Consider the following 23,358-nt stretch of genomic DNA (forward strand, 5'->3'; position numbering starts at 1 on the left):
GTAATGCTCTTTGCGGCAGAACCTGGCAACGCAGCCCTTGATGTGGAGCAAGGTGAAGCCATGGCTGTTTTTTATGCAATGCGGGTGGCTAAAGAGTGTTCTCTTAGAGACGTCGAAGTCGAATGCGACTCGAGTACGATAGTATCAAAGCTAAACCAGAATTTGACGGATCTTTCGCACCTTTGCCTTGTTTATGATGATATCCGTAAGTTAGCATGTTGTTTTGAAAATATTAGTTTCTCTTTTGTTAGAAGGGAATGTAACAGACCTGCTCATTTAATGGCCAAGTGGGCACTTAGCTTATCAGAATCTACTGTAATTATGGAGTCTGTTCCAAATCACGTTTGGCCTTGTATTTTTGAGGATGTTCCCTCTGTGTTGCTTTAGTTAAATGACAATCTGGCGATAAAAAAAAGAAGATATTATGAACAAATCTTCTTGGACAGCCACCTCATGTTTGCATTTTCAATCTTGAATTTACTTTCACATTGAAATATATATATTTGGAAAGATACCAGTATATCTCTGAGGATTTATCTTCTTATCACTCTAGAATTCATATGATTCCTTATTATTTCCATTATCCTCACAATGATTTCTATTGCATACCTTTGAAGTGATGCTAATAGATTACTCATCTGGTACCCTTAGGAATGAAATTTGATAAAAATAAAAATTAATTATTAAATTATAAATTATAGGGGTAATGTTATAAACATTCACCAACTATACACGTTTTTTCATTTTAATTACGCCGTTTAAAAAACGTCATTTTCATACATGAACTACCAATTTTTTTCAAATTCATAAACCGTTCAAAAATCTGACAAAAATTGTTAATGTGTCACTATGCGGTTTGTTATGACATGTAACTATCTAATTGCTAATTCAGCAATTTTCATCGGATTATTGAATGGTGTATGGATTTGAGAAAAATTGATAGTTCGTGTATACTATTTTTAAACGGCGTAATTTTATTTTTTTTGAAATCAAAGAAGTTTTCATTAATGAATAATCGAAGCAGTTACATGTGTAAGATATTCAGAAAAGTTTGAAAACCAATCCCAATGACCTGGCAAGGAACTGACATTACGCGCTAATAGATGCGCAGTCTGATTCGCATATCGCCTTACAAACACAAAAAATAAATTATGAAACTGTTTGCTAAAGAAGTACAATCTCCCACCGACAAATCATCTGCAACAGACTCCGGATTGCGAATATCAAGGATAACCTACAAGGCATCGGACTCTATAATCAACCTATCACTACCCTTAAGCCAAAAAAGAGCTTCTCAAATACCGATCAGCTCCATTTTAAACGGCGTGATTAAAATGAAAAAACGTGTCAAATTGGTGACTTTTTATGACATTAACTCTATCAGACCCTTGCCGCCTAGAACTTTTTTCTTATGTCTTCTTCGGCAGTCGTCAATGGCTTAATTTTTCTGTTGACGGTAGCTACCCCTTTATTTATGTTATTTTCATTCCAATTCGTTTTTAATTTTTGATGGATTAAAATTTATCACGAAGCGCAATTCAATTATCAAGAAGCGAAAATAGATTGAAGATCTTTCATCAACAAAATAGGTTCGTCGATTAGTTATACTAGTTTTATTTATTTTTTATTGTTTATCTTTTTTATGAATGTTTTATTTTGTCCTTTCTTTATAAAAGGTTTGTTGTCCTTTCCCGGTGAAAGGTTTGCTGTCTCTTTTTTAGAAGGAGTTATGATCAAGTGTTGATTGAATCGGATGTTGTGAGTTTGCGAGTGATTGGAGAAGTTTGAATGAAGAGCGATTGAAGATTGCAATTCACGAAACAGTTAGTAATTTATTTTTAATTTCGTAAGTAAGATCTGCAAATTAGGCAGCATGTTGTCTGTTCTATATCAGATCACCGGGTTTAGTTTTTAAATCATCCCAAATTTCTTACAAATGTAACTGTTTTAGATTCAATTTAATGAGATCCGATGAATTCAAACCAAAAAAACTTTAAATTATATGTGACATATATACATATTTTTTTTAATATCAAACAGAAATCTGTAGAATAAAATATCATGAATAGGTATTTAATTAGAAGGATTTTCTCTTGCGTTGGTTGTGTATATGTATAATGTATGGACATAGATCCTTGCGGTACGCAACCTTAATTCTTGAAGAGTGACCGATACGGAAAGGATCCATATCTTTGGTAACGGTGAACCTCAAAATATTTATATTTATATTCATATTCTTTTTTTTTAACATGCAGGAGATGCATGGAACACCGAAATAGTTGCATTGAATTAACAAAACATGAAATTGTATGAAGTTTAATATTATAACAACATTTATAAATTATGAAATAAAAGATATTTTTAAATTTAATTAACTAAAGTTAAAGCTGGTAAATTTTATAAGTTTTATGATCATGAAATTTGAATATATTAAATACTCTCTCCAGTTATAATATTTGTCATATTTAAGAATTTTTTTTCATTCATAATATTTGTCATTTTAAAATTTTAAAAAGAAGCTTTTATTGTCTTTTTTAAATTTATTCCTATCAATAAATAATTTAATAAAATTTAAAAATCTAGTCAGATATAAATATAATAGTAATTAATATAGACAATTTAGTAAAAATATATGTAGATTAAGACATATTTATTATTTTCTTGATTTATATGAAATAGCCAAATGCGACAAATATTACAGATCAGATAGAGTATTATTTATAAATTTAGCTCGATTGGTAAAGGCCGCAATTCCTAACTCATCTTAGGAAGGATTTGAGTATAGTCCGAACGACTTTTTAAAAAAAATGTAATTTAAAATTTTATTAATTAAAATTTAAAGTAATAGATGAAATTGATGAGTTTGGACATATTAATATTTATAAGCTTTTGAGTGTAGAAAATACATTTTAAATTAAATTAATAAATTAAATTATAAAAATAAATTTGAACATTTAAATTAAATTAAATAGTAAAATTATTAAATTTAATGTGAGTTATAAAGCTGAAAGAGTTATAAAAATCAAGCAATAATATTTTTGAAACTTATCAATAATTTTTTTTAATTATATTGAACTAATAAACTTAATTTAAAATTACATATTATATCAGCTAATAACTTAATGATTATAATTAATAAGATTCTCAAAATAAATCAAATAATATTACATAAATTATAATTTTTAAATTTAAAATTATTAGAAAAATTACATTTTTTAGTTTCACCCACACAACGTGCATGCATCGATAAGTATGTAGAACTTGGTTGGACATTAATTAGCAGCTATGAGAGCGAATATGCATAAACATCTAGGTGGCGTTTGATAAAAATAAAAATTAAGTGCTGAATTTTGAATGCTAGAAATAATAATTGCTAAATTTTAAAGTGCTAATTTATATTTACATATGTTTTTGATAATTATACTTACTGAAAATTAATAAAATTATTATATTTACATATTATATCTTTGCACATTAACTATTTTAAAAATAAAATGTTAAATATTATTTAAATTTTTTAAAATATAACAGAATTAATAATATTCTTTTATTATGTATATTGCATATATAATAAATAAAAATTATAAAATTAATTGCGTACGTTGATAATCATTCCTTAAATTATAATATTATCCTTTTATCTTGAAAATTTAATCCTTAAAATAAAATATTAATTTTTAAAATTCTAAAAATTGCATAAATCTGATAATGAGTGTTGTGTATTACAAACGAAAGTACAAATAATGTTTAAGAGGATAAATATTAAATAAATGACATCCAAGTTCTAAAAAAAAAGGTAAAAATATAATAATTTATAATTTTAAGTGTTGAGATAAAATATTTTTACTAGTGAATAATAATTGAAACTAATAACAATAAAAATTGTATTCAATAATAATATTAACTTAATGCTTTTTGTAAAAATAATAAGTTAAAACTTTTTGATTTATTATCATAAGTGTTTTTTACCTTAATTTTAATAATTTAAAATAATTAAGTATTTAATATATTACTTGAAATATTAAGTTGGATTATCAAATACTCGGTACATGAATATTCTTAACATTCATCTCTATGTAACTTAGTATGAATGCACAATTAGATGAATGCTCTTAGCATTCCATCTCTATGCAACTTAAACGAATTTGATTAATAATATAAAAATGGTGTTGTGTAAATGAAGGTAGAATAGAAAGATACAAACTTAATGAATGTTGTATGATTAGTGATTTTATAATCTAAAGCTAACAAGAGTAGAAGACAAAAGGGAAGATGGAATTGTATACTACAGCAAAAGCAAAATTGAAAATTACTAATTTAATTTAGGGGGAGTTGGACGAAATTGAAAATTTGAAAACAAAAGAAGGCGAAAAGGGAAAAGTAGGAGTCAAACAAGTGAGTCAAAGATTGTCTACTACTCTATACTTACTGACCCCAAGGAATATCCCTAAAAAACAAAAACACAGAGAAGCATTATCTATGTATATAATGCCTCCAAGGCTGCTGCTGCTGCTGCTTTCTTCTACCTCTCGCTAACCCAACTTGCTCAGAAGCAAAAGAATTATGAGAATCAAATTTGTGAATCTGCATATGCTCCCGTGGTGCCTCCAGATGATGGGGAACCACATCTCGTGCGTCCATATGAGGCCTGCACAGCCACCCGCCGCGACCGTCAAACTCATAAAATCAGATGGGCTTGTGAACACCTATGACCGCCCCATCCACGTGTCGGAGCTTTTAGATGAGTACCCAAAGCACTTGGTATGCCGCTCCGACTCTTTCTTTATAGGGCAGAAGATCCCTGCGCTTTCAGTGGACGACCAGCTTGTGCCCGGCCACAAGTATTTTCTCCTCCCCAAACATTGTTTCCAGTCTGCGCTGTCCTTTGTCACCATCGCTTCCTTTGTCAGCACTTCCAAGCTTCCGCAGATGCCCACACAGTCTCTCCTGAAGAAGGCAGCCACTTGCCAAGCCTTTGATATTCAGAAGACTCCATCTGGGTGTCTCAGAATAAGAGTTTCGGAGGATTTCATATCTGAGTTAATGGAAGAGAGTAAATCCGTTGAGGAAAGCTGGAGCAGAGTTTGCACCACTCCTGAGCTACAAAAACACTATGGGGTGCTTGTTAGATCGCGTCAATGGAAGCCCAAACTGGAGACCATCAGGGAGAAGAACAAGAGGAAGCTTTCTTCCTTTGGAATGAAGAAATCTCAGTCCAAAGTCATTTCATCCGAACACCATCTCAACACAAAATCTTGTTCCAAAGTCACACAAAAGCCTACAACTATTAAATCTTTATCGGACCCAAAACATTGTTCCAAACCCCACTCCAAACTCGCGCAAATATCTAAATCTGCATCGGAACACCATCTCTACCCAAAACCTACTTCCAAATCCAAGTCCAAGATCAAGATCAAATTAAGAAAACAATGAAGGTTGCTTACTAACTAATATATATCGTCTCCTCATTTATCTATTCATGTAATGATCCCTGATCTACTTTGTAAAACTGGTCAATAGTCCCACTAAATTTTTGATACTAAAGGAAAAAAAAAAGGCAAGCATTCTGAACAGTAAATGTTTTATTCTCAATTGATCTCCAAAGATAAATGTAGCTCATCTTCTGCTCATGTCATTATTCTTAATTACAAAAAATCGAAATGGAATTGAATTATTAATTAAAGTGAAACAGTTGCGATCAAATTGTAAACATGCAGCAGTTAAAAATTATTAAAAAAAAAACTGAAACGTTGAGAAAACTGGTCAACAAATTAGTAAGAAAAGTGGTGGGTGGATCAAATTTGAGGCATGGGATGGGACAGTGATGGGAATTGGGTTGGCCAAATTTGAAGGAAAATGAAGAAAAAGAGGCATGCAACCAAATTGAGACATTAAAGACAAATCAACGGTCAAAGTATGTCATCATCCACATTTTTTTTCGGGAAAATGTTAATGTCTATGCTAATTTCTAGCTCCAACTCTTAGAATGGATTTTGTATTGGGCGTGAGCGTGTGCTTCTACTGTAGCGCACATGGTTTAATACTAGGACTATATTTTATCCAAAGTAATATGAAACGTTTTATATCTATATTTTATTATATATTACTCTCTCCGTACTAATAAAATCGTCCACTTTATCTTTATCACACAGTTTAAGAAAAGTAATTATTGCTCATAAATTTTATAAAATTTTCCTTATTTTTTTATCATATCCCTATTTAATATAGGGTCCATTTTTAATTTACTCATTAGTGGATTTTAAATAGGGATAATATAAAAAAATTAATTGTAAAAATTAGTTATTTTTTGAAAGTGGACAAAATTTTGGAACAAAAGAATTTCTCAAAGTGTACAACTCTATTGGGACGGAGGGAGTACAAAATTATGAAACATGCACCTTTTAATTATTGTAGCAATTTTTTATTTAATTAATTTAAATTTTTATGTACATTTACTTACTAATTAAAAACAAGTTTGTTTATTTAATTTTTTTATAATATAGTATATATTATCTACTTAATTAAATTAATTTTTTACAATGATTTAACTATCTACTCTTTGTCTCTTGCTACTATAAATTAAGGAGTGATATTAGCATGTGAAATAAAATTAGTGATGTTAAATATTTCAATGCTTTTTTAATTTTATCTTTTAAAAAATTAACTTTTAAAACTAAATAAAAAAAAATAAAAGATATCAAGGAGGCAGAGTGAGACTAGTTTTAGTGACTACATAATTGTTGTTGATTAAAATTTAGGACTTAGAGCCAAAATTATGAATCATCATCCGAGGAAATCGGAACACTTTTTCTAATTACATGACTAGATTTTATTATAAATTATTACCAATTTGTAATATCCCAATTATTTTAACGTAATTAAGTCATATCATGTGTCGAGAATTTCGATAAATTAAATTAAGAATGATTTAATTTAATTATATCGGGAATTTAGAATAATTTTTATTAAGTGAATTAGCGGGATTTAAGGAAATAACTTCGAAAATTAATATAAAATAAAATATAAATCCCGTAACAGAAATTATTTCGCCAAGGTCAGCGAAATATTTTATAGTATTTATGGTAAAAGTTTCGAGTCAATCGGGGACCGTTTAAAATTTGGACGCAGATAGATTTTGGACTAAATTGAAATTTTTAAAAAGTTTCAAGGACCGAAATGTGTTTTAACCGTTATATATATGATTTCCTTCATAAGGAAGGATCTAGAGCCTAACCAGCAGCTCTTTCATTTCTTTCCTTCGTCGATTCCTTTACGTTCCGTCGCTCGATCTCCGTTTCTCGTCCATTTCTGACGTTCTATAGTTCGAATCGATCATATTTCAGCGGCGAATCGCGGTAAGCTTGACGTTTTATCATTTGGATGGATAAATTTAAAGTTATATCAAGTTAATGTTTTAGGCCACGGAATGATTTTATCGTTTTAACGATATTAGGATCGATTTATAGCGTTTTGAGTTTAGATTTCGAGTTTCCGAGTTGATTACACGTTGTTTCGATGTTGAGAATGCGAATTTTGGTTAGAAGCTTGTCGGAATCGCGCCGGTGAGAAGTCTCGGGAGCCGAGACCGGCGCTAGGGAACGGGAGTGTTAGCTCCGGAACCCGTAGCAAGCCTAAAACCATTATCAATTTTTCGCAAATATAATACAATACATTTGCAAACGGAAGCTAACATGTATAACATATATACGCAAATATTTACACTAACTATTCTGATAACCTCGTGGGCTCTAGTTACCGTACCCTGTACGAACTGTCCTTACGGTACTTTATACATAAGTTAGTGTATCAAACATATCACCGACATCTGGTGTCGTGAACAAACATATTGTACGTAGCCTACAAAAAATATATAACAAAACAACAAGTAATATGTACAATCAAAATGTACTGCTGTCTAGGCTACGACTCTGTCGACACAGGACCACTACTGCAGCACTACGGAAGTCAATGAACTATGCATACGTAGCTGACTTCCGGATCTCAAAACTGGCGTCTAGCTAGGTCCCGACACTAAGCCCCTGAAAGACATCAAAAGTGAGGGGTCAGTATTTGGGAAAATACTGAGTGAGTTTGCATTTTACTAACGGTATTAATATAAAAACATAGCATCGCATTTCAAGAAAACAATAATATAAAAGTAATACATATAACAGGTATTTGATCCGTTCGAAACTAATATCCTATCATGTGACACAACTTACGAATATTCAAATCATACAGATCCAAATGGTCCGACCCGGGAGTGTTCACACTCTACCACGCCGATCGTGACCAATCTCTTAATCCCAAAGTGTGAGTCCAACTCACTAGATACGGGGACTCCAGGTTACACCGTAACCGAGTGCTCACTCGTATCGAATTCATTGTCCAACTTTAAAATTTGTATTCATATTCATATATATATATATATATATATATATATATATATATTTATCATATATAAACACACTAGACTGACTCGATACTGGTGATCACACAGCCTATTGACACCCAATAGGTAGCTAGTTTCTTCGGATCGCATACTAGTTTCTCGTATAAAAACTTGATAGAAACATATAACCTTTAAATCAATCATATATAATGCGATGCGTATGAACAATACACGTATATATAAAATATAATATTAAATAACTTTAATATATAATACACGAGAGTAAAGTGCAACTAACTATGACCGCTATCCACTCTATAATGAGGTCGATATGGTAATATGCTCGTGCTAGTCCTCGTCTAGTGCTCTCATTGCTTGCTAACACGACTGATAAAACGTTTAATAGTTAGATGTGAATTTTATGTTTATACTATAATATTTTTATATTCTAGGTTTTAGTTTTATGCCTAATGTTATTCGTGAACTCGATGTTCCTTTATCGTATTCACAATATATCGAACTCCGCTTCTTGTATTCGAGAATCGTATAATATTCTTAACGTTTCTCGTTATCGTGACTCGTGTGAAACGTCGAGCTAAAACCTTACTGTTTAAATTATCAGGGTCCGTAATTAAATTTTAGGGTCTAATATTGAAAATATCGAAATCCGGTTCAATTAGGGCTAAAAGCCCATTTTGGTCCTCCAGACCCACTGTGCGGGCGCGCACGGGCATTGTGCGTCCGCACACTATGGATGTGCGTTCGCACAGCCTGTGCGGGCGGGCGCACAGTAGGGCCTCGCCACGCACAGCCCCAGAAACTCTGTTTTCGGGCGCTCCGCCGCACCCCGACACTCCTTGCACCTATAAAACCTCATTTCCACCGAAACCCGCACTTCTGTTTTTCTAAAAACGCTAAAATCAAGCCAATATCGACAAAAATTCAAATCATTAACTTAGAATACAAAACAACCCCCTTTTTATTCAAATTTAACATCCAATCTCGAAATATTACCTTGAAACGAAGCTTGAAATCAGTAGAGGATGAAATTCCGAACAAATCGACGCGAAAATCGCTTGAACCGGACGTCGAACGGCGGAACGGCGAGCGAACGAAGTTTTGATCGAGTATGATGAAGCTTCTGGATTCCTTCATCTGATCCTTTCTTTCAAATGAAACTTATATATATATATATATATATACACTAATTTTGCATTACGTGCTATGCACGTGCCTCGTAACGCAAAGCCTCAGTGAACATATTAGTTAATTTATTATAATTATATCAATTTTTTATTTATAATTAATATTAAATTAGTTAAGAATTTTTGTAAAAGTAAATATAATAACCATAATTAAATAATTAACTTAATTTTATTAATAATATTTTTTTAAATAATAAGATAGAAATTTAAATAATAATATATTGACCAAATATAATATTTTAATTTTGTAGTTTAATCAAACTAAAAGATATGTATTCCTACTAATTTGGAGATAATTTAGTTATTTTTTACATACTAAAGATTTAACTGCAGGCAATTTAGCTACCTATTCTAATTAGAACTTTAATTAAAATAGTGATTAATTAAATAACTAATTAGTTAATGACTATAAAACCTTTACTTAATAGTAAACTGAAAAGGATTATTCAGTAAATTTGCCTGCCCCCTCATCCGTATTTTTATATATAGTATAGATATATAGTTAAAAGTTTGTTTTAGTCCTTTTTTTCTTCTTATGTTACAATTTGTTTTTTGAACTTTTGTTTTGTTCCATTTAATCCACAACTAAATCAATTAACGCTTTAATCATAACTTATACGTATTATTTATATCCAATAAATAATACGACTCGAGAATTTATATTTTCCCGTCAAAACTTATAATTTCCGTTCTTGAGACGTAATTGGCTAAATTACGACTTTAGTCCCTGAACTTTATTTTGGAACTTTTCTTGATATTTTTCCTCTTAATTCCAATTCCAACTTTATAATTGAAATATAATATTAAATTCCGCAAAATTATTTTCCCGAGACCGACCTACTTAAAATTTATTTACCTTAATTTCTCGGAAAACTTTCCGATATCACCACTCCGGCGACTCAAGGCTGGACACGTGGCCCAATTAGATAATTGAATCTTTTTGGGTATTACAGCACAATTCGACTGTGCGGTGCACAGTCTTGTGACTGTGCAAGCGCACAATCTTGTAACTGTGCGGGCGCACAGTCCCCTGTGCGACCACACAGGCAGACGTGCGCACGCACAATGAATCAGCCGATCGACCCGTTTTTGAGAAATTTGTCGTACATGCATATCGAGGTTGAAATCGATCAGTAATTGATTAACGTGAGTTGTTTGACCTAATAAAGGTAAACGAGAATTGATTCGGAAAGTGATACAAACCGTAAGCGAGTTAGATATCGTTTATCGGAATATACATGTGAGAAGCACGATAGTTAATAAGTTTAGCGTATTATGTCTCGAGTGTAGAGTCAATCTTGGAATAGGATTCTGATGTGAGTCAATTTTTAAATCATTTTAGGTCCGGCGAGGCAAGAAGCAGCTGGACCAGGAGCTCGAGAAGCTTGACGTTTCTGAGCCCCGACATATTTTTGGATAAATGTTTTCAGTGAGTCTACATAATTTACTTTTAAAGTATTTATACAAGCAAATATTTTATATTGCTTTACATTTGAATTGGGATTTTTGCTTGATCTGTGCCTACGGAGCTTTTAAAATTACAAATTTGTGCCTGTTTGAAACGAAATTCCACTTTTGTGCCTGTAACCACGCAATCCGCGATTTAAAATCGCGGATTGCGTGGTGATCCGCGATTTTAAATCGCGGATCATGTTAATTACTCCATAAAAGAGTAATTAACATAATCACATGCAATCCGCGATTTGATTTCGCGGATTGTGGATCCTAGTTCTCGGATGAATTTTATCACAATATTCAAAGTAAAAAACTGACATGTATGTTGTTTTTCTCTGAAGCTAAAATAGCACATAAGTTATAATATAAACCAAGACTAATAGAGAGCTTACTAAGAAAATGCAAGTAATATTAACTAGTGACCCTTTTTCATAAAATCATTTCTGAATGACCACGTGGCACTTTTCCATAAAATCACTTCTGAATTTGAACCACTAACAATATACAAAAGGGGAAGTGCCACGTGAGAAGTTTCAGATATAAATCCATTCTTCCATTCCTTGTTGTCATTGAATTTATTTATGGTAATTAACCTATTGATTCGGCTGTTACATGATGGCTGAAGGTATCCACTGAAACTGTAAAGGTGAAATCCGTGATTTTAAATCGCGGATTGCATTAAACTGGGTTAATTTCTAATTAACCCCATCCGCAATTTAAAATCGCGGATTACCGCGCAATCCGCGATTTTAAATCGCGGATTGCGTGGTCCCAGACACTAAATTGGGAATAATTTTCAAACAGGCACAAATTTGTAATTTTAAAAGCCCCGTAGGCACAGATTAAGAAAAAACCCTTTGAATTGAATGCTTTCAATGCAATATTTTGACATGAAATACGTATATGATTGGTTTAAAATCAGTATTGATCTGATGGAACGTGCTACCTATTGAGCGGAAATAGGACTGCGTGATCACCATTTTTGATTTACTACAGCTGTGAAATTGATTATGAATATGAATTTCGAAGTTGGATATATGAATGCGATACGAGCGAGAACTCGGTTAAAGTAACCTGAACCCCGTATCTAGTGGGTTGGACCCACATTTTGGGATTAAAAGGTTGGTTGCGGCTGACGTGGTTGAGTAGGAATAACTCTCGGGCCGGACCATTTGGATCAATTTAATTTGATTATATATGATTGACATGTTCGAAGATTAGGATTTCAATCAGATCTTGTACTTGGCTGGCCGTAATTTGAATACTATTGCATTGCTATACGTTTTATACGAATACTTACTAGTAAATGTATGAACTCACTCAGTATATTCCCATATACTGACCCCTTACAGTTTTCCTCTCAGGTGATTTTTTTTTGAAGCAGCGGACTTCTATCCTTCATCCAGAAGTCTGATATTTTGAAAAGTATGTAAAGAAACAGTACTTTACTCTTAGAGCTGCAGTAGATAGATGTTTTGTATTCCAGTCTGTATCAAACGGTTTTCTGTATATATAACTTTAAGGTTTTAAAGTTATGAATGTTTTATGCTTGCTGCGTTATTATTGTTTTGTGATTGCCAGAGGAAAATGTATAGCCTGGCATCTGTGGAGCATGACACATGTTTATAACTGTCATGCATGATATTTGATGTTTGCGAAAAATATTATTTTATGTTTTAAGCTTGCTACGGGTTTCGGAGCTATCACTCCCGTTTTTTAGCGCGTGTCTCGGCCCATGAGATTGGGTCGTGACACAACCACACCAAATAGAGATAGAAGTTTGAAGGATTGTGATTCTCTCAAGTTAATTACAAATATGTATATGGATGATAAAAAAAATACAAACATGCAATAAGTAAAGATAAATCTAATTCTAAATCAATTTTAGGATTATGTAAATTTAAAATAAAACTCTACATGTCAAGTAAGTTGAAGTGGGAGAAAGAAATAAGAAGTGAAGAGAGAGAGAGAGAGAGAGTAAAGAGTGAAAAATTGATTTACATTCATATCATATGTAAATTGATTACTAAATAAAGGGCATGGATATCCATCTCATTTCGTCTGCAACAACAAGTAGAACAATTTCCAGTTTTGTCAAATCTCATAATCACTATGCAACACTATTACCGTCCAAGGAACATTCCGTCCGACCCTGTTCGCTCAATTCTGGGAGTTTGGGTTTCACCTGTCAAGTGCTCGATGAAATGCCTCTGTCAGATACTTTTGCTTGGAACCAGCTTATCCACGCCCATTTGACCGATAAAGAGCCCCTCCCCGCTCTCTCTGTTTATATTCACATGCTCCTTCGGGGCGCTCTTCCTGACCGCCGTACTCTCCCCCGCGTCTTGAAGGCTTCTCGCCTCTCCACCAACCTCTCTCTCGGCAAACAGATCCATGGCCAGGCCTTAAAGCTCGGCTTCTCTTCCGACCAGTATGTCATTTCTTCTTTGATAGATATGTATGGCCATCTTCACAGCACTGAATCTGCTAAGTGGCTCTTTGATCATTCTCCACCAGGCAATTCGGTTTCTGGGACTGTCTTAGCTAGGCTCTACTTGCTGCAAAATAAGCCTCATTTGGCTGTTTCTACATTTTATCAAATGTTGAACTTCGGCTCTCAAATTGACCCTCCAGCCTTAGCAACAGCTATTGCTGCTTGCGGGATGTTAAAATCACTGCAGCATGGAAGATATGTGCATGGCATTGCCATGAAATTTGGACTGGATTCTGACCTTCTGGTCAGCAATTCACTTTTGCAAATGTATATTCATTGCGACTGCATCGAAGATGCTCGGAAAACTTTTGATCAAATGCCCCTTAAAGATGTTATTTCATGGACAGAGATCATTGGTGGGTATGCGAGTATTGGTGGATTTAATGAAGCTCTCAAATTGTTTCGGCAGATGACTGTTGCTGGAATAAAACCCGACTCGCTATCAATTTGTAGCATTCTCCCTGCTTGTGCAAGACCAGCAGCTCATAAGCATGGGAAAGAGGTTCATGCATACTTGCTAAGAAATGGTATGAATCTTAATGTTGCTGTCCAAAATGCTGTTATGGACATGTACGTTAAATCTGGTTTCCTAGAGTGTGCTTCACAGATTTTTGTTGGGATGAAGGAGAGAGATGTTATTTCATGGACTGTGATGATGTTAGGATTTAGTTTACATGGTCAAGGTGAAGTTGGAGTCGAGTTGTTCCGAAAGCTGGAGAAGGACCCAACCATAGAGATTGATCAATTCACATACGCAGCTGTCCTCCATTGTTGTACTAGTGCATGCATGGTTGAGGAAGGAAAGTTATACTTCGACTGTATTAAGGAACCTAATGTCACGCATTACGCTCTTATGGTTGCTCTTCTAGCTCGTGCCTCACTTTTTGACAATGCAATAGGCTTTATTGAAGAGCATCAGATTGGAGGGAGTGGAGAAGCATGGAGAGCAGTGTTAGATGGGTGCCAGATCCACCAGCAAGTGAAAACCGCAAAGCAGGTCATTGAGCAGCTCTGTGAGTTGGAACCTTTTAATGCTGAAAACTACGTGTTACTGTCGAACTGGTATGCTGCCAGCAGAAAATGGGAAATGGTTGACAAACTGAAACAAAAGATAAAAGACACGGGTTTGAAGACTAAGAAAGCGTATAGTTGGATAGAATCCCGCAATAAAGTGCACACATTTGCAACGGAAGACGTTTCCCATCCAAAATCAGAAAGAATATATAGAGAGATGCAACGTTTAATGAAGCAAATGGAAGTTGAAACACTTAAGGTAGCTTCCCTTTTTAGCCTACATGAGTTAGAAGAAGAGCGAGAGAGCAGTAATCACAGCGAAATGCTGGCGCTTTGTTTTGGGCTCATTAGTATGCCGACAGGGACAACAATTCGTGTTGTGAAAAATCATGGTGTGTGTAAAAGCTGCCATCATTCTGCAAAGATTATATCTAAATTAGTAGAGCGGGAGATAATCATAAAGGACTCTAATTGTTTCCATCATTTTAAGGATGGAATTTGTTCATGCAGGGATTTTTGGTGAATCATTTGATTGTTTAATATTTTTCTATAAAATCATGTGAGGTAGGAGGTCCTTCACATTAGATGATGAAATGAGCGAGTAACATTTTGTGCTTAAGGCTGGTATTCGATTCTCCAAAACAACACTTTGCACAAACAGCGCCAAGTAACATACATTGAAAATAATTCCTATAAAAACAAATTTCTCTTCTTTCTCTATCTATTCTAATTTGAGCATCAGAGGACTACAGGAAAAAAGACCAGCCTATTATTCATTAACGAAAGAAGATTTCTTCCATGGAATTTCATTAGTTATGGAGCAAAAAAATTTAAAATTTCACATGGAGACCCTACAAAAGAATAATTACCCAATGGCCACACGTGAAATACTTTTGTACACCACCATTGATGATAATTATCAAGTGGATTTTAGACTCAAAATTTAAATTCTACTTCCCTAATCTATTAAACCCAACGAAGCAAGGCCTACAATCTGAGTAGTAAGGCTACACAAACACATTCCTGATTCGGAGAGAATGAATTCAATTAGATGATGCTGCCAAAACAAGAGAACAAATTCCTCATATATGCTTCCTTCCTTCCAACCATCCATATTACATATTCCTCAACTTGAACATTTACTTGCCAATGCCATATCAAATCAAACAACATTTCATCACTTGCTTTCTGACGGTGGTCCTCTCACTATTCCATTTTGCTCTTATCCGTCTTTGCTCTTATCATGTCTCACTGTCTCTTATTACATTCTCCTTTCCTAATAAACTCTCAGCGTTTAAATCAATATTTTGCCATTAAAACATAAAAAACTAAAGAAGAGAACATATTCTGTCATATTCCCCACTTCTCTATTCTTTCGTCCCCATAATTGATTAATGGTTGTCGTAAAAATATATCCTTCGAGCCAAAAAAAATAAGCTGGAAGGAACACGACAAAGAAAAATTGCAACAATTTCTTTTCCTTAGTAAAATCAAATCCAAAATTGACTACTACTTTTATAATTTTTGAATTGAAAATAGAGTTATCATTCAAGGAAGGATGTAAACGTCAATAAACCGCCAATGATGCCACCAATAGTTGATTATTGATAACGTAGCACATCTAATAGGGGCGAAGCAACCTCGTCAAGAACAAACATCGCTAAGTCAAGCATTTCACCGACTTAATGACAACTTCCGACCTTCTCCTAAATCATAGACCACGCGACCTGGGGGGTCACCGGATCGATGAACATTCGAACATCGTACGAGATGCGTTCTTCTAATAAGGTCGGATCGAAGATTCTATCCGAGCTCCGGACGAGAGACATGAAAGCTCGGTACAGACGACCCTAACTTCGGGATACCGGAGTAAGGTCTGAACAATCCGAGCTTCAGGCTTTGACCGAGCTCCGAGGTTTGGCCCACGAGTACACCCACGTGTACCAGATCTTGGGACCACAGAAGATCCTCGGACAGGTGTGTGAGGAATGTTCCCTCCACCTGACACACCTAACAACTTGCGCCTCACGCAGGAATATCCTCCACGTAGACATAACCATTTTTTAGGGACCACTCCAAGCACAGCCTGCCAGTAAGGTAAGGTTTGTCCTTAAACCCTAACTATAAATATGGGGTTTAAGGGCAAACCCTAGGTAATTTTTTTTCTCTACTCTGAACGTTATTCCTCTTTTCTCTTCTTCTTCTTCCTTACTCAGAAATCTCACTTGAGCGTCGGAGTGAACGTCCGATAATCCCACCGTAGTTCTTTCTGACCTCTGTTTGATGTCTGTGTAGACTGGTGGAGCTCGGATCTCATTTGGTGATTTATCAATTATTTTTTTGAGAAATAAGTGAACATATATGGTTAGCCAAAACTTGCGTGACAAGCCACCTCTACACAAAAATTGAAGAAATTAAGCAAGTGGATATTTGTAAGCAGAGATAAGATGCTTGTATTATAAAAGCAGAGACATTGAGAAATAAAATGCATGCTCATTAAAATAATGTTTGGATGGCGAAGTGGGGGCTCAAAACCGTCAAATGCCATGTCTGTAAGTCTTCCTTTACTTTCTTTGAGGATGTCAATTGAAATATACAAGTGTAATAACTAGCACAACCTTTGCATGCATAAGATTGTGGAGCTTTCAGTTCATATGGACTGCCAGGGATGCGAGAAGAGAATAAGAAGAGCAATCTCCAAAATGCAAGGCAAGAGTTTCATTGTTATCTTGTCTCCTGTGTATATTTAATCATATCTATAATAGAGTCAGAATCAAATATATTGCAGGTGTTGATAGCTTGGAAATAGACATGGATAAGCAGAAGGTGACTGTAACAGGATATGTGGAGCAGAGAAAGGTGCTTAAGGTTGTACGGAGGACAGGAAGAAAGGCCGAGTTTTGGCCGTTCCCCTACGACTCTGAATATTATCCTTACGCAGCTCAGTATTTGGATGAATCTACTTATACTACTTCCTATAACTACTACAGACATGGCTTTAATGAAAATGTGCATGGATACTTCCCAGACCAGGCCTACGAAACAGTCAGTGATAACACTGTTCATCTTTTCAGTGAAGATAATGTTCATGCCTATTGCACCATTATGTGATTTACACAAAAATAAATATTCCACCATTATGTGATTCACATCTCCAAATCATTCTTTAGATGCTGCTTCACCGCGCTCTTAATTTTTTAGCTAGTCTCATCATTGTCTTGGAAGACGATGCTTAATCACTTGACCTTCACTATCCAACTCAAAATTTGCTGCAGTAAAATCAATGCTGATAAAGAAGGGGTTTAGATCACTGATTCCTCGTTCTTCCGCCTGCTCAAAAGTTTAATACAAAATTAATGCGATGCACTATTATTTTCCTAAGAAACTGAGTGAATCAAAGTGCAGGTTTGCATTACCATGTTTCGCAAATCCTCGACTTTCACATCAATGTGGGTAAGCCCTGAAATAGAGCCAGATATAATTTCTTCAAAGCGCAGTGCCCTATTCACAAGCTCTTGCAGTAGATTTAGAAGCATTCTATTGTAATCCATCTTATAGGTGATATACTTTCTGAAACTCTGCAAAAATAAAGAACATTATAGTTTAGCTATTCTTAAGTGAAACCCACATTGTATCAGGGCATGCATGAGCTTTTGAAACTTGTATTTGCTTTGGTGAACAAACAGACCCATCATATTTCCCTAGAGATGAGTCAACAAGAACCAAGACAGGCCACATTTAGCAAATACGCACTGTTACATCACATTTTAATATGTAGCTCTTTTCTGTTAAAGTTTTTTACATGGCAAAGAAATGCTATTAATCCTTGTTAGGAGATGCATGCATAGTATTATGTATTATGTTGAGAAAAGAGCAGGAGCTTAGAAAATACTACGAAGTAAAGCAATCTCTTACGATACCTTTTGCAGAGCCCTCTGAACCCCATACTTCTGTGTTGAAATAAAGGAATTTAGAAGAACTCGTATTGCCATGTCAACATCTTCTTCTGTAACATGATGCCTGAGATGCATTCTGGCATGTGCTTCAGACATCCGTATCATTGATTCTATATGTCTCACTGCTATGGGAACTCCTTGGCCATGCTGCAAACACACAATGAAACAGTAAGACATGATGCAATCATCAGTCAAAAGAGGTATAACCCGTAATTGACACTCAGATTACAAGAAGCAATAGAAACACACCGAAGATTCTTTCCGTAGTTCAGCATAAACTTGTGTTAGTTTTTCCATATCAGAATCATGCAACCTTGGGAATACGTTCAACTTAGCATAAGTTATGTATTTCTTCAGCAAATCTTGAGGAAGAATCTGGAAGAAAATATTCTTCATTGTTAAACATCTACAGAAATGAGGTCAAACAATATTAGACACCACTAGAAACGGTATTAGAGAATGGGACCTCTGGATCAATGGACCTGGCAGATGCCATACCCCCTTCCTGAGACTCACTCAAGTCATCTGTATTAGTATTGCCACCCTTAGGTTGTGACTTAAAATGACTATCAACTACAAACTTTGCTAGCATCTCATCTGCAACAGGGTCTACTACATCCTGCAATTAATTATCAAATTTCCAATGTTAGTGTTAGCTAATGGACTTGGTAAAAAGAACGACTGAATTTGCAGAAGAATCACCTTAACAACACAAAGGATATCAAAACGAGAAATGATGGGATCAGTCAGCTCCACATTTTGTGAAAATGTTTTTGAGGAATCATATCTGTGAATAGGTACAAGTACTGTGTTAAGAAATTCAGGAGTCTTTAAAATTTGATATGATTATCGTAAATGTTAAAGTCAGGAAGACCCAGAGCTAATCAATCAAGTGCATATGTAAGATGTCTTTTTTTACTTGCGTACCTTCCTCCAACCGGATTTGCAGCAGCAATGACAGAGCAGCGAGCCTGAAGAGAAGTAACAATACCTGCCTTTGATATGCTAATACTCTGCTGCTCCATTGCTTCATGGATGCTCACCCTGTTGATGGATTGCGATTTAACTCCTTGCAATGATAATAACTGTAAAAGAAATAGTAATAACAAGCATTTCTAACCTGTCCTGATCATTCATCTTGTCAAACTCATCAATAAGACAGATTCCTTTGTCAGCTAAAACAAGGGCTCCTCCTTCTAGGGTCCACTCTCTTGTCACTGGGTCCTTGTGCACTGCTGCTGTTAGACCTACAGCTGAAGCTCCTTTACCAGTAGTGTACACAGCTCTCTGCCCAGTCTTTTCAACATACCTTAAAAGATAATCCCAGATTAAATGCCACATGATCATTAGACACATCAATCACTCTAAATTTTCTCTGAAATATCTCTTACTTCAAGAATTGAGATTTTGCTGTGCCTGGATCGCCCATGAGAAGAACATTGATATCTCCTCTGAGTCTGTGCTTCCCTTTGACCATTTTCTCTTGGCCTCCAAACATGGCAAGAGCTATTGCAGTTTTGATATCCTCATGACCATAGATTGATGGAGCAATTGACTTGAAAATCTGGGCATTCAGTTGATAGAAATATTCAGAAATGGGCAGCTTGTGTTAATTTAACTGAAACATGATTGACATAGAATTAATGGTAACGAACCCTTTCTCCTATCCTTGGGTCTTTAGCAAGCCTCTCAATCTCTTCCTTGTCCTCCTGTGTAAGTTTGTAAGCAGAAAAGAGATCCTGCTTCTTTGTCACATGGTTTGCTTCAATGACAGTGGAAAACACAGGAAATCCGTTCTTTGTGTTCAAAGATAAGTCAAAGTTATTTGTGTATATGCCAGTGACCTCCTAAAGCACGAAAGTAATATAGGACATGAGACACTAGTCATCAAGAAATCATATAAAAGGAAACAAACAAGCCAAAGGAAAGAACAATACAATTTCTTCCCCAGGACGGGCGCAATCAATCAAATCATTCAACAATATCACTTCCTTGTATCTTGGAAGCCGACCAGCAGGCACAATGCCTGGACTTTCTTGGAGTGTAAGTTTCTGGTAATTTCTGTAAATTGTCTGCATTAAGGCAAGAACAGAATTGTAGATGAGTTGTAATCTTTTCTTAACAAAATTTATTCAGCTGAAAAATATTCTCGTGGAAAGAAAAAGTTTAGATATTAACAAAAAACACATAGCTCATCTCTTAGTGTCAAAGAGGGAGTTTAATTCAATTGAACATACTACAGCAGATAAAATAAAGGGTACACAAGATAGACAACTTACCTGCTCAATATTGACAGTGAATGGTCCTTTTGACTGGCACTCGGGGCAAGAACCAACCTTGACTTCTGAATATGAACTCTGAAAGAACGGTCCCAAAATAGCCCCGCACTTGTTGCAATCATATTTTACCTGCTGCAACTGCGGGAATACTCCAGAGCGTCTAGTCACAACTCCCCCAATGCGAATCATGGTATTTAAGTGAATTTGCCTGAAAATTAGAACTCATGGGCCCAAGTTTAAACAATGAAGGAAAGGGGGAACTTCATGTCAACCATATTAAACGCACAATAAGGTATCAACATTACCTTATGTTCCTGATCTGATCATAAACTGGTAAGTTGGTAACACGGACATAAATTTTTTGATGGATATTTTTATAATTTGGATGTAATTTAAAGACAATACTTCCAGCAACTTCCTCCATGACTTCTAAGACAGATTGAGGCGCATCCGCAAGCCAGATGGCAATATTTGGATGGACATAGATAAATTGTTTATAATCGATCTCCAAGCTACACTTATTAGCTGCAAATGCAATATCACTAAGTTAAATGAGCAGTTCATGGCAATGGCTTGGCAACAAAAGTGGAATAGCTTCAAGTATGAAGAGAAGCTTTACCTGACACCATCTCATTTACCAGACGTACATATTCAAAATCCTCATGACCTTTCTTCACATAGGTCATAAGAAATTCCTTGAACTTCTTGGAGATAAAACGACGGACTTCATCTCTGGTGACCCACTCCCTTAGCGTTCCTTGGACTCGATACATCTCAAACTCTCCCTCATCCCCATCTTCATCCTGCATCAAAAATTGACCTTTGATATTGAGGTTTAATCTGAGACATTTTATTTTTTTATGAACACACACAGGGGGTTACTGAAAAATAGGAATGAGAAACAAGGATGAAAAAAATGGATTACCTCATAGGGGTAATCATCAGTTGGATCGGTCATGGGCACATCGTCTCTAGAATGAGCACGCTGAGGTCTTCCAGGTGAGCTTTGCATAGCATCAGTATCGTCGTTGCTTCTTTGAGAGGCAGGAGGCCTGAAATCAGCTCTAGACCTCTTAGAAGGCCTATAGCTGTCGTCATCAGTATCTGCAATCAAAATCATATATTAAAATGAGAGTGTTGTTAAAAGACAAGGCTGGGAATGCATTAATTAGCCTCTGAGATCCAATTCAAAAAGCATTCATCAAATCTGCTGTAAATGCATGAGCAAGAGCATAAGGAATAAAACACATACGCACACAAAGTTGGAGTTCATAAATAGAGATTAGAGAAGAGTGATGGCAATTACCAAATAAATGAATTGAGTGGATGACTATATAGAAAATAAGGGGAAATGAAGTAAAAGTGAAAAATGGGAAGGGCTACCATGGTCATGGAGGAGTTCGGGGAGCTTGTTGCGGCCGGAAACGAGGCGGGAGTCACGCGCATCCAGGTGGACCTCAGCAGCCCTCCTGTCCTTCATTATCTGATCCAAATCCCTCTCATCTTCCATCGAGTCATCCAATCCCAGCGATTCATACTGATCGTGCTCTTCCATTCCCCGATAGTCACTGTATCCATCCAATTCTTTTTAATTAATTTGCAGTTATCAAGTGCATAACAAATTTTGTTTTTTCTTAGTAGATTAGAAAAAGTAATGTTAGTAATAAATGAGTAAATAAAAAAGTAAGTAAGAACATACTCCAAGAAATTATCGTTGAATAGATCTTCTCCTTCTTCTTCTTCTTCCAAATCCGCCTCTTCTTCGTCGCGCACAATCTGTGGATCGACGGAGGCCTCGCCATCGTCGTCGGAGAGGTTCTGGCTGGTGTTGTGAGGTAGCTGATCTGTGTTGAAGCCGGCCGAAGTTGTTGGTGATTCAGGTGGGGATGAGGGTGAGGCCATTTCTTCTGTCTTTCTAGTTCAACTTGGGTAAACTAACTAGGGCACAATTAACCAAATGTCCCACATAAACACCTTCTTCCTCTTGTGTCTTTGGCGGGAACTTTTGGCGCCAGTATCGACCACGTACACTTGCTCTCTCTTTATTGCAGTCTATCTTGGGCTTTATAAGCCCACTCCCCGAAATGAACAAACAAATACTTTAGATTGGACCGGACCTTTAATGTTGATGGAATTATTTCATTTTTATATTTTTTTATTATCAAAAATAAGAAAATTCTAAATATTCACCATTATACTCTTACTTTTTTTAACTCTAAATAAATAGAAATTATATTTTTATGTTAACTTAATAAGATAAATAAATTGATATCTTAATCAAATAAAAATAGTTGAATCCTTATCTTAACTAGTTAAATAAAATGAGAGTCAATTTTATATATTATTTAATAAAATATTTGATCAAATAATATTTTTATTTAAATAATAAAATAAGTTAACAAATTGTACTTAACTAAGAGCATCAATTTATCTGCATGTAACATAACAATCTAGGTGTTTTCTACAATAATTTTGTTTTTTCAAAAAACAAATATTATTTTATCTATTTATCATTATTTGACAAATTATTGTTATTTTATTTTATGATGAATTTTATCAAGTA

At 35.0% G+C, this 23,358-nt stretch overlaps 3 protein-coding genes across 3 annotated transcripts; 2 read left to right on the forward strand and 1 right to left on the reverse strand.

The window, feature by feature from the left end:
• Nucleotides 1–4,447: 4,447 nt before the first annotated feature.
• On the forward strand, nt 4,448–5,592 carry LOC126671471 (uncharacterized). The gene has a single exon (XM_050365239.2). The coding sequence runs from the start codon at nt 4,564–4,566 to the stop codon at nt 5,431–5,433; it is 870 nt and encodes a 289-aa protein (XP_050221196.1). The 5' UTR covers nt 4,448–4,563; the 3' UTR covers nt 5,434–5,592.
• Nucleotides 5,593–12,974: 7,382 nt separating this feature from the next.
• LOC126675194 (putative pentatricopeptide repeat-containing protein At3g11460, mitochondrial) lies at nt 12,975–17,705 on the forward strand. The gene is made up of 7 exons (XM_056105307.1): nt 12,975–15,079; nt 15,181–15,184; nt 16,457–16,537; nt 16,856–16,880; nt 17,039–17,112; nt 17,194–17,269; nt 17,349–17,705. The coding sequence occupies exons 1-7, from the start codon at nt 13,092–13,094 to the stop codon at nt 17,669–17,671; spliced, it is 2,571 nt and encodes an 856-aa protein (XP_055961282.1). The 5' UTR covers nt 12,975–13,091; the 3' UTR covers nt 17,672–17,705.
• Nucleotides 17,558–22,800, reverse strand: LOC126671811 (DNA replication licensing factor MCM2). Its single transcript, XM_050365615.2, has 17 exons — nt 22,495–22,800; nt 22,179–22,363; nt 21,721–21,899; nt 21,415–21,598; nt 21,101–21,320; nt 20,796–21,003; nt 20,454–20,588; nt 20,172–20,363; nt 19,908–20,080; nt 19,637–19,825; nt 19,444–19,560; nt 19,219–19,303; nt 18,983–19,135; nt 18,766–18,891; nt 18,481–18,663; nt 17,977–18,138; nt 17,558–17,890 (listed from the first exon to the last, which is right to left on the reverse strand). Exons 1-17 carry the CDS (start codon nt 22,695–22,697, stop codon nt 17,771–17,773), a joined length of 2,814 nt encoding a protein of 937 aa, XP_050221572.1. The 5' UTR covers nt 22,698–22,800; the 3' UTR covers nt 17,558–17,770.
• Between the last annotated feature and the right edge of the window lie 558 nt (nt 22,801–23,358).

Source organism: Mercurialis annua, linkage group LG3 (genome assembly GCF_937616625.2).
Source record: "Mercurialis annua linkage group LG3, ddMerAnnu1.2, whole genome shotgun sequence".
NCBI lineage: Eukaryota > Viridiplantae > Streptophyta > Magnoliopsida > Malpighiales > Euphorbiaceae > Mercurialis > Mercurialis annua.